General features: G+C 37.2%; 1 protein-coding gene across 1 annotated transcript; it reads right to left on the reverse strand.

Annotated features, from left to right (window-relative positions):
- Nucleotides 1–2,059: 2,059 nt before the first annotated feature.
- TRMT6 (tRNA methyltransferase 6 non-catalytic subunit) lies at nt 2,060–14,275 on the reverse strand. Its single transcript, XM_070933055.1, has 11 exons — nt 14,011–14,275; nt 11,069–11,196; nt 9,726–9,835; nt 8,644–8,735; nt 8,475–8,558; nt 7,657–7,781; nt 6,462–6,808; nt 5,735–5,820; nt 4,944–5,046; nt 4,775–4,861; nt 2,060–3,979 (listed from the first exon to the last, which is right to left on the reverse strand). Exons 1-11 carry the CDS (start codon nt 14,115–14,117, stop codon nt 3,827–3,829), a joined length of 1,422 nt encoding a protein of 473 aa, XP_070789156.1. The 5' UTR covers nt 14,118–14,275; the 3' UTR covers nt 2,060–3,826.
- Nucleotides 14,276–15,388: the final 1,113 nt, after the last annotated feature.

Below are 15,388 nucleotides of genomic sequence, written 5' to 3' on the forward strand. Positions count from 1 at the left end.
TTAAACTGTTCCATTCTGCTGAAATGCTTTTAAGTTAGCTAACATCATACATGGGATATTATTATAGTCTGGCTACTAAAAACCTTTGCATAACGCTTGAGGCACTTGCCTATGTTAACCAACGAGATGAAAGCTTTTGTTTATGTGCCATCACGTCGATGTTGCCTCTTAATTTTCTCTACAACAATCTATCTCTAACCTGGTCTTTCAAGTCTTCAGATGGTGCATTCATCGTCACCGTAACTGAGTCCATCCACCTTGCTGCTGGTCATCCTCTTCCCTTTCCTTCCACCTTTCCCAGCAGTACAGTCTTTTTCAGAGAGCTAGATCTTCACATAATGTGTCCAAAGTATGATCAATTGTACCTTGCCATTTCACGCTGAGTGACAATTTCTGGGTTGATTTGTTTGACGACCCATTGGTCCATGGTATACTCAAGAGTCTTCTCCAACACCAAATTTCAAGTATTTAAATTGCTTTATAAAACAATTTACATAGCTATCCAGCAAGACTTTCGATATGGATATGGGGGGGGGGGGGAAAGCAAAACTCCAGTGGAAGGTAACACATTACACACAAAACATTCTTTGCTTTCTTAGCCTTGCTGTGATATATTCTAGTGACGTAGTTAGTTATTACCAAGTTCATGGCACAATAAGGGTTTTTAGCTCCCCAGTTCTGCTTTAATTTAACTACGTAGCAAACCAAGCTCTGCAGTGGATGCAATGATAACGCAGCCAAGTGGGGGCTAGATTTTACTTATTTATTTTCAAAGACATTTTCACAGGGTTCACAGGAATTTTTGTATGTGTATGTGATTAATCCTTGCCTTATAATAGCAGATGAGACCGGAATTGCTGTTGCTAAGCGACACAGCCATAAAGCATGGAATCAGGTGATTGCATCTCTTAGTGACAGTAATTCCAGCAGTCCCAGATATTGTCATTAAACAAGGACTTCATGTGACCATGACTTCCAACTTCTGCCAGCTTTTCCCATTGATTTTGCTTGTGGGAAGCTGGCAGGGAACCCCAGAATTCAGGATCGCATGACCGCAGCTCACTGCAATGTGATAATTGTGAGCTGGGTGCAAAGCACCCAGAATGCAATTACACAACTGTGGGGACACTGTGATGCTGGACCTCCAAGGACCAGTTGTAGGTACCACTCATTCTGCCCCACTGTAACAAAATACTGCCCAGTCTTCTTCTACAAGGGATTGTTTATTTATTTATGTATTCATTTATTTACCAGTTTCATAAGGCTGCTCAAACAATGTGATTCCAGGCAGTACCCAACAAATGAAAAAAAAAAATCCCCCAAAAGATCCATGTAACATTAAAACATACATGATATACTATATAAATTTGAAATATAGAATATGCTGGTAATCAAGCACTATAATAAAAACAGCTGAAGGGGAATCCCATTCAACCAGCCCCAAATGCTTGTGGGGAAAAGCCAAGCCTTAAAGCTGATTGTTGATTACCTTCTTAAATTAAAAATAAAGGATTGCTCTATGATCTGGATTCAAAGGGGAAAAAGTGATTTAGACCATGTTTATAGAAGGATCACCACACTGGCCTACAGTTCTTTCAATCAAACCCATCTATTTCAAGGATCTCTTTTTATATCTCTTTCAAATGGGTCTATCTCTTTTTTATTTATTAGACTCTTTATACCTTAACTTTCTTTCCCTGAGTCATTCAGGATGGCTTATAAAAGCAGTGTACAAATACTAAGAACTGAAGAAATAAATTAAACTGCAAAAGCAGCAACAGATCCAAAATTAAAACTGAAAGATATGATCAATGTTCTAAATCTTGTGACTCCCAAGAGTGTATCAAGAATTTCATGGTCCCTACTGAGATACATATCTTGTTTGAATTTGGATGAATGGGGATCAATTCATAAATACAAGACAATAAAGAGCCCAATACAATGGCAGGTGAACTTTTGGGGCCAATGAGCACATTGGGAAACACACCAGTTTGGTTACCATCCTGAAGGCTTCTTATTTTAACAATCCTCTCTTGCTTAAAAGAAAAAATAATTCATGTATCACAAAATAATATAATTTATTCAAATGCAAATTTACAGATTAAAAACTCCACATAAAAATATAGTTATTACATGTAAAAAAGATGGAAACCAGGTTTATTTTTCTTTTTTTTAAGTGTTAAGTGAAAACAGACTAGCATTTTTTTTAAAAAAATTTGATTTATATGCCGTCCTTCTCCGGAGACTCAGGGCGGCTTACAATGCGTTAAGCAATAGCCTTCATACTTTTGTATATTTATACAAAGTCAGCTTATTGCCCCCACAAACTGGGTCCTCAATTTACCTACCTTAGAAAGGATGGAAGGCTGAGTCAACCTTGAGCCTGGGGAGATTCGAACTTGCAGTAATTGCAGGCAGCTGAATGTTAATAGCAGGCTATTAGTCTGCTGCGCCACCAGGCTCTGTTCTAACATTTCCAAAGTAATATGTAATGTTTGGGGTTCTTTTTGAAATTAAGAATGGTTAATATATGCAATAGTCTAGCATTAATCTTGCATTTCTCACTGATAATAGTACAGCATTTTGAAACATTCATTTCACTTAGTTAAAAAAAACATTGATTTTAACAGAAATGGAAATGGGATTAGTGTAAACATGGTTTTTGAATTAAAAACAAAATTCTGAAACAGAATCGAGCTGGACTTTCAGTCAATTTTTGCAACATTTCCAGGAAGACTGACACTTAATCATATCCTTCTGAAGCAGGGGTGTCAAACTCAAGGCCCACGGCCCGGATGTGCCCGAGGGATGTTTAAATCTGACCCGTGAGGTCAGTGTGGAAATATCAAAGGACTGGCCTGCAGTGCCTCTGTCAGTCAAAACGGGCTGCAGACAGGCTGCTTGCATAGGCCCCGCGAGGCCTATTTTTGGCCAGCAGAGTGCTTTTGGAGGCTGGGGAGGCAAAAAACGGGCTGCGCTGAGGCTCTGTGAGGCCCGTTTTTGGCCACTACGGCCTCCAGCAGCACTCTGCTGGCCAAAACCAGGCCACATGGAGGTCCCACGAGGCCTCCACTCAGCTGGCAGAGTGCTGCAGGAGGACTGGATTACAATTATGTGGCCTAAAGTAAGTGCCTGATCTGGATAGAAAATAAACAACATCCTATGTTAATACTAGTTTAATGCCAGATTTTACATACCGTAGGTCAATTTAATCTACAATCAACAATCCATAATTGACAGCCATTTCTATTTATTATCCTGGAAATTTATCTCTGCTGTTAGGTCTTGTATTATCATGTTATTTATGCTATTGTATTTTTATTATTAGTTGAATAGTATAAATAGCTTTTCCAGGCAATAGTATAAATTGCCTGGAAAAGCAATTTACTATTAAACAATGGGGTATAAATTTAGAAATAAAAAGTTTAGTGGAGTATGAAGAATAAGTAATAAATGTTTGCCTGTAATATCTGGTAAAAGAGATAGAAAAATTGTTATAGTGAAGGACTGTGGAAAGAAAGAAGGGAAAAGCCACATCTTGAGCCTGTGTCAAACACCCATGACCAGCCCCAGCCCCAGCCCTCCGAGGTCAAACACAACCCTGATGTGGCCCTCAATGAAATCGAGTTTAACACCCCTTTTCTAAAGTAATGATCCATAAGTTATGGGGACGACCTAAGTCTGGAATGACATTGGCAATAAAAACATTTGGTTGAACCTGATTGATTTAAAAAAGAACCTTCAGTTGCAAATGGAAAACAAAGTGCATTCCGCTGGGCCTTTAAATTCAGTTAGTAACAGAGCACAAGGATAATTTCTTGAAGCATTACTGGTGTTCTTGAAGCTTACGCTTTTTAGAAGATGGCTCGTCTAAGCAGTCACTGGTATTTATGCTTTCATTTTTAACAGTGATACCTGTCAGTAGGTACCCACCGCCACCACTTATTATCAATTTGGGATGACTTCGATCTGGCAAGATCTTAAAAATAAGAAATGGCAAATAAGCTATGTAATAATTGCAGTACTAAAGCACATTCTGTGAGGCTCATGGATCAGACAGCAATAAAAGATTTAAAGAAGACACATATTAGACAAGTGTAAAAATCAGACAGTCGATGCCACTTAATTTGCCTTGCAGAAATTTCATAAAAAGAAATTCTTACCATTATGCTACATTGATGAGTTATGAATCAATGATAATATCAAACTAAATGAATATTTTTATTAGGTCATTGACAAGAATTGGAAACAAAAATACATTAACAATAAAAACAAAACAAGATAAAATATACAATAAGTGGCAGGCTTGCCAGTGAATAATCAGAGAATAGTTATAATATGAAATTACTTTGCATAGTCTGAACAATGATCTACCGTATTTTTCGGACAATAAGATACATTCCCCCCCCCAAATGTGTCGAAATGTCTGTGCATTTTATAGAGCGAATATTGCGGTTGGGGGAGGGGGGTTGGTGCGGTGCCGATCAGCTGTTATAGGTGGCGGGGATCGCTGCTGCTGCTGCCCCTTTGTGGCAATTGATGGCGAATGGGCCATGGTGAACGAGTTGCGGCGGCGGCAGCGAACGGGCCACAGAGGCAGATTTTTTCCCCTTGTTTTCCTCCCCTAAAGCTAATGTACATCTTATAGTCTGAAAAATATGGTATTTTCTATTCCCCATTTTTTCATAATTTCAAATATCTATTTGATCAGAGATGCATAATTTCCCTGGTTTACTTGCATTTTCTGCAGTACATATATGTTTGTAATTCTTACCTGATAGTTTCGTAACCATGTTTCAGAAAGTTTCAGATTTATGACACCACCTTTCTCTCTCAGTTTTGCATAACATTCTAGTAGTGGCTAAAACAAGAACATCTGGTTATATGAATTTACTGACAAAAATCTTTAAAAAGATTAAATTAAGAAAATATATTAGGTTCACCTCTTTATATTGGCAGTAGACAACAAAAGGCCTTGAAGGAGCTACCAGCTCTAACAATAGGAGTAATAAACTTGTTGGATGAAATCGACTGGCTACAATTAAACTGTAATGGAAAGTTAGACACAGGTTAGCTGCATTTCTAAACATCAAGACTGTTACTTTTTGGCTATGAAAAGATCTAAAAATAATTTGAATCCCAGATTAAATCTTAAAAAACCATGGAAGGAAAAGGCTTCAAGTTACAGTGGTGATGTGAAACCAGGTGGTTTGCCAAAATTTGAGGAAATGTTGCTGCCCACATTAAAGAGTGCTAAATTAGAGAGGCTTTCTCAGATATAGATTAGAAACAATTTTTTTCATGAATTTCCTCAACTTTATTTTAGATCTGAACCATTATCTTTTAATGCACTTGTTATTTTCCTTATATAAGGACTTTTAACCCTATAAACAGGCTGAACCATTCATCACAGCTGATATACTGACGAATCCTCTCCATCATAGGGATAATTGTACAGGCTATTGTCATCCTGTCAGTGCTGAAAATATTTTGACCATTTACAGCATTTTTCAATCTAACACAGAAATTTAACAAGCTAATGAAAAAAAAGGAAAATCCAGAAAGGGCTGAGCCTTGGCTTTAAGCCTCAAGCTATATAGACAAGTAACCCTTATCCACAAACGATGAACACTAACACACCCAGTTATATTTTTAGAATGGCAAATTCTCTTTTGAAAGCAATTACAAAACAAGATATTTCTGGACATGTTCAATACTATAAGAGAGCTCTCACCCATCGGCATCCTTGTTTTTCAATAAAGCAGCAGCTGCTATCAGCTTTCTCTTCTTTTCCTCTTGTTTCTTTTGTTTGTCATGTGTCTAAAATATGTATAAATTCAGATTAAATGATTTTAAGAACTAGAGAAGTTCTAAAAACAATTCTCTCTGCAATATTTTGTAAAAATACACACATTTTTAGGCTAATGGGCTTAATTTTCTAATGCCTTCCTCAAATTTAAAGGTCCACTTGAAAGATGTTAAAAACAACAAAATGTATTCTACTGCTTCAACCTGAAATACTTCAAATAATTAAATATATTGCTAATTTTTTTAAAAAAAGTAACTTGTGTTAAACATTATTGCAATAAAGTGAGATAATTATCTTACATCGCTATATATCAGCTTTAGACACTGAAATATTTTAACATAGCTGACTAAATATGAACAGAAATCACAATTACTCCAAAAATTTTCACAATTGATAAAATTATTCTGGTGCTATGACTATATTTTAGCAATGCAGAGTACACTGCACTTATTCACATTTCCAATTATTATTAAATCTGATTTCTATCAAAAGATCTTGCAAATAATTAACATATAATGCAGATAAGCATAACAGAGTAAACATTCATGTAATAACTGATGCTGCAATGTGAGCTGAGAAATGTACTTACTTAAATATCAATGGTTCAATTATTTAATTAAATTTAAACTATCATAAAATGGTAGGATCTTACTGTCCCCTTGGCTTTATCATCAAGTGCATCCGATGCAAATTCCACTATTTCTTGATCTTCAGGTTGGCCACTCTCCATAGCTACCTTAGGACTGCATTCCACATCTACTTCTGGTATAGAAAGTTCCTTGTCATCCCCAGAACCATTTTTGTCTTCTACCACTGGTGTTTTCTCTTCACACTCTGAAGGCAATGGCGTTAAAGAAAATGTTCCAGACAGAACGCTGGCCACTTTGCTGAGGGGGAACTCAGAGAGTGTGTCAAAAAAAGTTTTAGGAAATCCAAAACAACTTGTGGCTGCTCTAACAGGTCCTTCTCCTGGATATATCTGAACAATCGATCCATAACCTGCAAGTACAGATCAAAGTCAAATACAGCCAGCATAAACTAGGTTTATACTAATACACTGTGACAATCTAAACAAACCATTTTCTCTCAAACACAGCATTGACTTGCATGAAAGAAAATAGAAATCATCTACAATTCTTAACATCATCACAAAGAATGTTCTGCAAAACTGGTTACCTGACACATGCATCTGTGCAAATAATGGATTATTCATGTGATCCAAAAATGTTGAGCTTTACACAAGCATCTACAGGTGATTTCAATTCAAATTACTATGGACAAGTGAAAGATTATTTGAACTTGTCTTCGCCCACTTTCACAAACTTGGCCATTTAGTCAGGTGCTGCGTTTTTGTATTACAGCATCTGCCTTCCTTGGTTCCTTATGTTGTCTAGCAAATGTGTTCTGAAACCCAGCTGAGTTCCAAAAGTATTTCCAAAATGGAGTGGGGCAAAACCAGTCAAGAGAAGCAAACCAAGCAGCCATATCTTGACTAACTCTTCACGCTATATTCAGTGAACACTTTTAACAATAGCTATATTCACAATAACAGAGATTTCCCTCTTTATCTGCTTACTTCTCCATAAAACTTGAAAATAGTTGTTAGACAAAAATAAATAAAGCAGAAGGACAAAACACAATTGTCTTTCCAAAAGTATCTTATTTCTCTACTCTTTTGGCATCTTTATATTTTGTAATCAATGTTTTGCTTAGAAAGCTCCTTATCCAGCTTAACTGTAAGGAAAAAAAATCGTAATTTTCAAATCAAATGCACACGCTACCTATAGAAATATTACTATTAAATGTTCACACTCCCAGTTGTATACATTATATTCTGCTCTTCTCACCTCCCATTCGTTCCATTACAGCTCCCAGCACCAGTCCTGCACAGGTTTCCATTACTATCATCTTGTTGCCAGCATGAACATTTCCCCAAGTTAACATCTGGGCTAGAGTATCATACCGCAAATGGCTAGGACATTTTGGGAAAAAAATATATAGATTACTTTTGCTGTGAATTAAAATAAATAAGAATATAACAAATTTTATTAGACATACCGGATTTCTAGTTCTAATTTATATTTTGAATAAATATAAATTCTGACCGTACAGATACAATAATATTTATTAAACATGTATTTTGCCCAGCTCCCAATAATTCTGGGCAGCTTGCAAAAAGAAATTACAATACAATCAATAAAAGTTGATGTGTTCATTTCAGATGGAATGAAGCAAGGGGTCTCATTCTCCCTTACAAAAGGCCTGGGTACTGTTGTGGATGGAAGCTGAAAAATGCTTTAACTTGTTCAGTACCAACATAGTTTATGTAGTACTGGTGAGAAAAAGTATCAGCAGAAATCTGCAGCTTAGTTTTTGCCTTTGCCTGCCAAAAGGAGACTTTTGAGAGAGAAAAAAAATCTAAATTCATGCAGAATAAGACTAATTCTAGTCCACTTGGTAGCCATCATCAGAATCTCCTATTTTTTTTAAAAAAATCCACAAACCCAGATTATTACAAATTATATTCGGTCAAGAAAAGAATCTCATATTTTATGCATCAATTGTATCCATCTGTAACCATTGGTGGGAGGACATTTATCCACTCATTTACTGCTAGATGTAGTCCAACAGATACCCCATATAACTGAAATACATTAAGCCTTACTTGATCTTTCCTGGTTCTCTTGCATAGTACATTGTTGATAATATACGAGTAGATGGCTTTATGATCGTAATAACTGCCTCATATCTGTAAGCAAAGCAGCACAAATAGTGTTAAAGCTATTTATGATTTGTGATTCACTGAACATTCTGTTTTCTAAAATTCAACTTACTTCTTTTTCTTTTTTTTGATGTATTTATCTTGAGCAAATTCTGTTTTGTCTCTAAACGTGGTGCTGTTCTCTATTAATTGTTGAACTATTTCCTTCAAAAAAAGACAGGTTAATCATTCTCTTCTCATAGCTATTTATAAAGCATTTCAACCAAAACAAAACACAAAAGTCCTCAGTATATAAACAGTGACTAAGGAGCATCCAAGTAAAAATTAAAAAAGAAATTAAAAAGCCAGTTTGCTGTAGTGGTTAAAGTACCAAGACAGAAACAGGAGACTGTGAGTTCTATTCCAGCCTAAGACACAAAGCCAGTTGTTTGATTTTGGGCCAGTCAAACTCTCAGAAGGAGGTAATGGCAAACTATTTCTGGGGAAAAAAATATGCCAGGAAAACTGCAGGGACTTGCCCAGGCAGTTGCCAGAGTTAACATTGACTTGAAGGTGCGCGCGCGCACATACAGAATAGAAAATATATTTATTCTCAATGTAGTTATGCATCTACCAAATGTGAGGCCAACATTTAGCCATAAACAATCCAAAGAATTACACATGAAAAGCAGTACCAGTGACTTGAATGATATAAAATGGATGTTGTATTCCATTCATTATGATGATACATATCATCCAGTCAAGACAGAAATATAGTTGAGTTGTAAAGTTAATATTTTATATGAAATAGTTCAAGATTCAATCCTTCAAGACTTTTAAAGGAGTGGCTTGTATTTAGTATAGAAAGGCAACTGCCCTTTATTATAAATCTAATAATAAATTTATATCCTGCTTTTTCTTTGGAACAAAAGATAGCTTAAATGGAGTTCTAGCCTAGTTTTATTGTAATATTACTCTGATGCCCAACTGGGCTGAAATATATCAACTGGCCTAAAGTCATCCAGTGATTTCTTTTGGTTGAGTAGAAACTCAAATGTGTTTCCTCAGTTTAATTCTACAATTTCAGTCACTATATAACACTTGTTCATATTCTTCAACAAAGATTTTAATTGTTCCTAGCAGTATAGCTTTCTAAACAGAAAATATTCACTTGTGACATGAAGCAATAATATGCAGTTGAGAATTCAAGATTACCTGTCCTTTGATGCCTTTATCCTTCAAAGCCTTTATATCATCATGAGTCAATTTTTGAGACTTTCCATCATCTATTATATTACGATTATCTGTACCTGCTTCTTTTGTTTCTTAAAAAAAACCCAAAAATATAATAAGTTTGTAAGAACTGTTACTAAAGATTTAAAAATATTATTTCATATCATAGATGATTTATAACTGGTACTGTAATTATCTAACAGACAAAACAGGAAACTGGGATAACTTAAACCCTTGTACTAGTTTATCAGGCAAAAGGAAATGTTGGTGTAGCTTTTTTCACTTGTGCTTCTGATTGTTTTTTGTCAAACAAACAAGATTTTTTTAAATTAAATCTTGATTAAATTTAACAATTCAATGATACTAGTATATTTCAGCCTGCCCATATCTCACGTAGGACTCTTGCAAGAATGCTTCTCTCTTATATAAACCATAAAATCACAATGTTCCCAAAATTATGATTTGCTACTATGTATTGTCAAGAAATGGAAACTTTCTCAAGTAAATGCTACAAACCAGATTTGAACAAATAATGTATAGCAGTTTGGATTTTATTCAGATATTTCCATTGTTTATTAATAATTTAGATATTAAAATAGACATGTTTTTAACATGGTAATTTTTTGTTCTGACCATCAAATATAGCTGGTAAATCTAATTTTGAGTTTGAATCTACACTTCTATTTAGTTATATACATTTCATAAAACTTCCTTTCAACATTTTTCATCACATTTTCACCAAAGATGAATGTTCCTGCACATAAACTTGCCAATCTATAAAATAGTCTAGTGATTCTCAACCTGTGGTCTGTGGAACCCTGTGGGGGCTCCACGATGCTGTGGAGCCGCGGAACCCTGTGGGGGCTCCACGATGTTGTCACAGGGTCTGTGAAGTCTTGAAGAAATGTTATGATTTAAATCTTGGGAGTCTGGCCAAAAAGTTATTTAAAGGAGGTCCGTGGTGAAGAAAAGGTTGAGAACCATCGAGATAGGCAAAGATTCTTATCAGAGTTTCATGCCACCAATGTAAGAACTTATTTTTTGTATAGATGTTGATAAATTTTTTTTATGCTGCCATAAAAACTGGCAGGTATCAGTCCATCCATCCATCCATCCATCCATCCAATTTATTGGCAGGCCATCTTACTACAAGGTAAGTCTATGGTTTTATCACATATAAAGCATAGACTGAAAGTTGTAACTCATACTTCCCTTGCTCCTCAACCCCATATTGTACTTTGTTCAGGAAAAGTATCAGGATTATAATATCAAAGCATACACATTCCATACTTTCGCTATCTAAATAATTTCTAGCTGATTCATACCTGGATTCAACTCTTCTAATGTCCGCTTTGGCTGAAGACTACCACCACTAGTCACTTCAAATGATGATCCATAAACATGCCCAATGGCATTATCTAAGCAGAACCACTGTTTTTCAAAAACAATTTTTCTAAAAAGAAAAGCATCGATAAATCAATTAGAAACATACAACCCTGCAATATTCACAACCCAAAACCTGAAAAAGGAATAAAATGGCATACAGTATATTCAACTCCAGTTTCAAGTGCAAGTAAGCAGAAATAGCTGTAAAACCATTGAGCAAGAGAAGCAAGTAAATTAAAATCACCAGAATTTATTTTACTAGGCTTATATACCATTTTAATTGGATTGGCTCACAATCCAATCATACATAAATAGGATTAAAACCAATAGATCACTCCATAAAATAGAAACATTTTATAGAAATAGAATGGAAAGATCGGGTACCTAAAAGTCATTACAACTCATACACAGGCATAATCTTCAATTTATCTCCTCTTCAAAGTTCTAGGGATATAATCTGGTGTTAATTACTTTTCCGAATCCCCAAAAAGTTGGTACTTGTTAAAAGGGAGCAGTGATTGAAAACTGTCTCTAAGAATCCTACAAAGTGCTTGAAGAGACTCCACTCACTTTTATTTAATTGAGTAGCAATCTTTATATTCCAGCAGACAATTCCTTAGTGACTGCACCATGTTAAAGTTATTTTCCATTGTATTTGCTCTGAAATGAAACCAGATCTAATGTGTAGCTTTCCATACAATTTGCACCTGTAACTTGGGGTAAGAGCATGACTGTCATGATGGTTATGAATTCCTAAATCAATTCTCTTTTTCAAGGGAACAAATTAAAGTCCCTCAGTACCCTCAGCCTGTGAAGCTCCACTACCAATAGAGAGATGAGGTTCGGTCTTCTCACAATTGAAAGAACAATGCTGCTTCTTCCTAGAAAATTGAAATTCCATTAGAATAGCAATATTTCTTCTAATTTAAAAAATCATTTTAGTTTTTTAATATAATACACTTCTTAAATCTATTTCCAGCTTCATTAATGTGAAAATTATCATTTCCCTCTACTACTTTCCTAGGTCTTTCACCTAAGAAAGATAACAACCAATGGATTTTCTATTTTCAAGAATATAAGCTGAAGTTGTTTTTTTCATCCCGGAAAACTGTCAGGCACACAAAATAAAGAACTCTGCATGTAAGTGCAAACAGAAGCATCTTGCCATTAAAAACCTCCTATACCATTCTCTGCTGTATGCAGCCTTCAGCTCTCATTCCAATGAAATCTTAAAACCTCTCTGCTCAGATGGAGAGGTGAAGAGACAAGGCTGCCATGTGCAGTCTTTTTACCCATAACTACTTTCTGGGTATAACTGGAGAGCTGACAGCCCAGTTTCAAGACCCGAGCTCCCTGCAATGTGGTGAACTCCCGTTGCTTGCCCCAGCTCCTGCCCACCTACCGTGTTTCCCTGAAAATAAGACCCTGTCTTATATTTTTTTGAACCCCGAAATAAGCACTTGGCCTTATTTTTGGGGAAGTCTTATTATTTGGGGGCACGTGGAGCAAGACCGGACTCTTCTTGCCATCTTACCTGATTTCCAGCTCTGTCTCCCTAACCCTAACCAGAGGAAATGGCGGGGACCGGCTGCACATGCAGTTTAATATTTTCAGGGAGGGCTTATTTTCAGGGGGGGGGGCTTATTTTAGCGCATGCGCTCAAAAGCCCAATTGGGCTTATTATCCGGGGAGGTCTTATTTTAGGGGAAACAGGGTAGCAGTTCAAAAACATGCAAATGAGAATAGATTAATAGGTACTACTTTGGTGGGAAGGTAACAGTGTTCCGTGGGCATTTGGTGTATAGCCATGCTGGCTATATGACCATGGAAAATGTCTTCAGTCAACGCTGGCTTCCTTGCCCAAGGAACAGAGATGAGTACCGTGCCCTAGAGTTGGACACGACTGACAGGGAAACCGTTACCAATACTGTCTTTTAATACTTACATAATACTTCTGTTTCTGTGGAATCCGCATAATTTAGGCATAACCACACAAAGTCTTCTTTGGGTTCCACAACACTCTGTTGTGCAGTTCATCTGTTCGCATGCAGGTGCTTCTGCAATCCCAGTCAGGTGTTATTCTGACTGGGGTTGCTGGAAAATTGTGTCCCTCACAATTTTCTGTCAGTTTTTGGCAGTGCCCACCTTCAAAGCCAGTAGAGCCTTAGCAGCAATATAAACACTTACTGTAATAACAACCATGGCAATTTTAACTTGGGTAGACTTCAACTCCCAGAATTCTCCAGGCAGCAGGGCTGGCTAGGGCAGAGGTCTTCAAACTTGGCAGCTTTAAGACTTGTGGACTTCAACTTGAAGCCTTAAAGCCTTGAAGTCTTAAAGCTGCCAAGTTTGAAGACCTCTGGGCTAGGGGATGGTGGGAATTGAAGTCCACATGTCTTAAAAGTCACCAAAGTTGAGAAATACTTCTTTATAATGTTTTTTTTTTTTGGGAATCAACTTTTATTAGTTTTTTTTCACCCTAACAGACACCCACATATTTTATGAAACAGAATATTGACCATATCATATCATATCATATCCAACTCGTCATATCCAAATGTATTTTACTTAGTTACAATTTCTGCCAAAGTGTTCTTTTTCCGTATTTTTTTAATAGTGTATTTTTATAGAGTATAAATAACACATTCATAATAGAAATTACATAATTGTATAAAGAAAAGTAGAGGGGTTTATGACAATTATATTGGCTAAACCAATAGGCTGGCGGGAATGCACAGGTTTGAATCCTCTTGTCTAGGCATAAGGAACAATGGAAAAGCCTAACTGGCAACGGACTGGAACTTCTTTGAATGAAGTAAAAGGCTGCAGAAGATGAAGAAGAGGCGCCTCCGCTTCACCCTAACAGGAGAGAGAGGCTTACCTTCGCTTCACCACGGCGACCGCTTTGAACACGTCCCCCCGCTTGAGAACAGCCCAGTCTCCCTCGCAGATGACATGGGGAGAAGGGGACCGAGGAGGCGCCTCCATGGCGACCCTCCCAAAGTCCTCACGCTGAGGAACCTGACCGGGAAAAAAAAAAGAAGAAAAAAAAAATCCTCGCGCACAGGCTCCAACTCAGGAAAGGCCCTCTTCCGGTTTTCCCCCAAAAGCACGAGCCGCGGAAGCGACTTCGTTTCCTCTCTTCTTGAAAAAAGCGGTTGGTCTGATTGGCATTTGGGTCATAAAGATCGAGGGATAGAGAGGCCGCTGAGCGCCATGTTGATCGTGACTGGTGCCATCGAAGGAGTCTGATGAACGGTTAAAAAAATAATAATAAAAAATACGGGCAACTGCAATCACAGGCGACTCTCTTGCACACTTAATTAAGGATTTCTCTTCGTAAGGTTGTATGGCCGCTCTATGATTTAACATCTCTATGTAGACACTCTTTTTTCTAGTTTATAACGTAAAGGTAGAAAAAAGAAGAGTGCTACTTTATAACTTACGGACCTGGCGCTTCCGGGCTCCTTTAATACAACCCTCGTTTCTGCCCGGGCTTGAAGAAGTCGGTGTCATAATGCTGCTATGGCACATAATCAATTCATGTGCAAAATATTCATTGCGAGATCCTAAGGCAGGATATTTGCTTTCATTCGTAAAATGTTCTTTTTTACAAAGTGTTCCTTCACAGTGATAATAGTATTATCTACACCAGGGACCTCCAACCTGTGCAACTTTAAGCCTAGAGGACTTCAACTCCCAGAATTCCCCAGCCAGTTTTGCTTGTAGATTGTGAGCTTTGCTGGCTGGGGAATTCTGGGAGTTGAAGTCCACCAGGCTTAAAGTTGCCAAGGTTGGAGACCCCTGAACTAGACCACGGGCGAAAGATGAGTTCATAGATATTTTAACAGCATATAACCCTGGAGTCCGATCATTCATTTTGCTCCATTCAAAATGCAGCTTCAGTTTATCGCCCAGCCCCCCCAACTACAGGAGAGGCTTAACTTGCTAGGATGCATAAAAGGACATATATAAACTTGAAAAACAACAATCAGTGTAGTAACAGAAAGAGGAAAGGATTTCCTCTTTTGCGCTGCGCGGGTAGGGCTTTTGGGAAGGGAATCGATAAGAAATTGGCACAATTATGCTAGGATCGTATAATTATTTTCGCTGCCTGTAGTCCAGTCAAATGGAGAGACAACACTTCCCTCTCGGTTCAAGCATTTTAAGACTCCCCCCAGCGGTTCAGAGGCAGGAAAAGCGCGTGGGACGCGACTCCTTTCTTCAAATCAACCAAGTACTAAGTCTGCATGCCACTG

This window comes from Pituophis catenifer, unplaced genomic scaffold (assembly GCF_029215685.1).
Source record: "Pituophis catenifer annectens isolate HBS135680 unplaced genomic scaffold, rPitCat1.0.hap2 SCAF_1, whole genome shotgun sequence".
Lineage (NCBI taxonomy): Eukaryota > Metazoa > Chordata > Lepidosauria > Squamata > Colubridae > Pituophis > Pituophis catenifer.

What these genes read in the sequence shown, in the direction of transcription:
- TRMT6 (XM_070933055.1), bottom strand. Translation starts at nt 14,117, where the DNA reads ATGGAGGCGCCTCCTCGGTCCCCTTCTCCCCATGTCATCTGCGAGGGA. An exon ending in AGAGAACCAGGAAAGATCAA is followed by an intron (nt 7,782 to 8,474) that starts GTAAGGCTTAAT and finishes AAAATGTCCTAG; the next exon opens with CCATTTGCGGTATGATACTC. An exon ending in AAAAACAAGGATGCCGATGG is followed by an intron (nt 5,047 to 5,734) that starts GTGAGAGCTCTC and finishes TTTCCATTACAG; the next exon opens with TTTAATTGTAGCCAGTCGAT.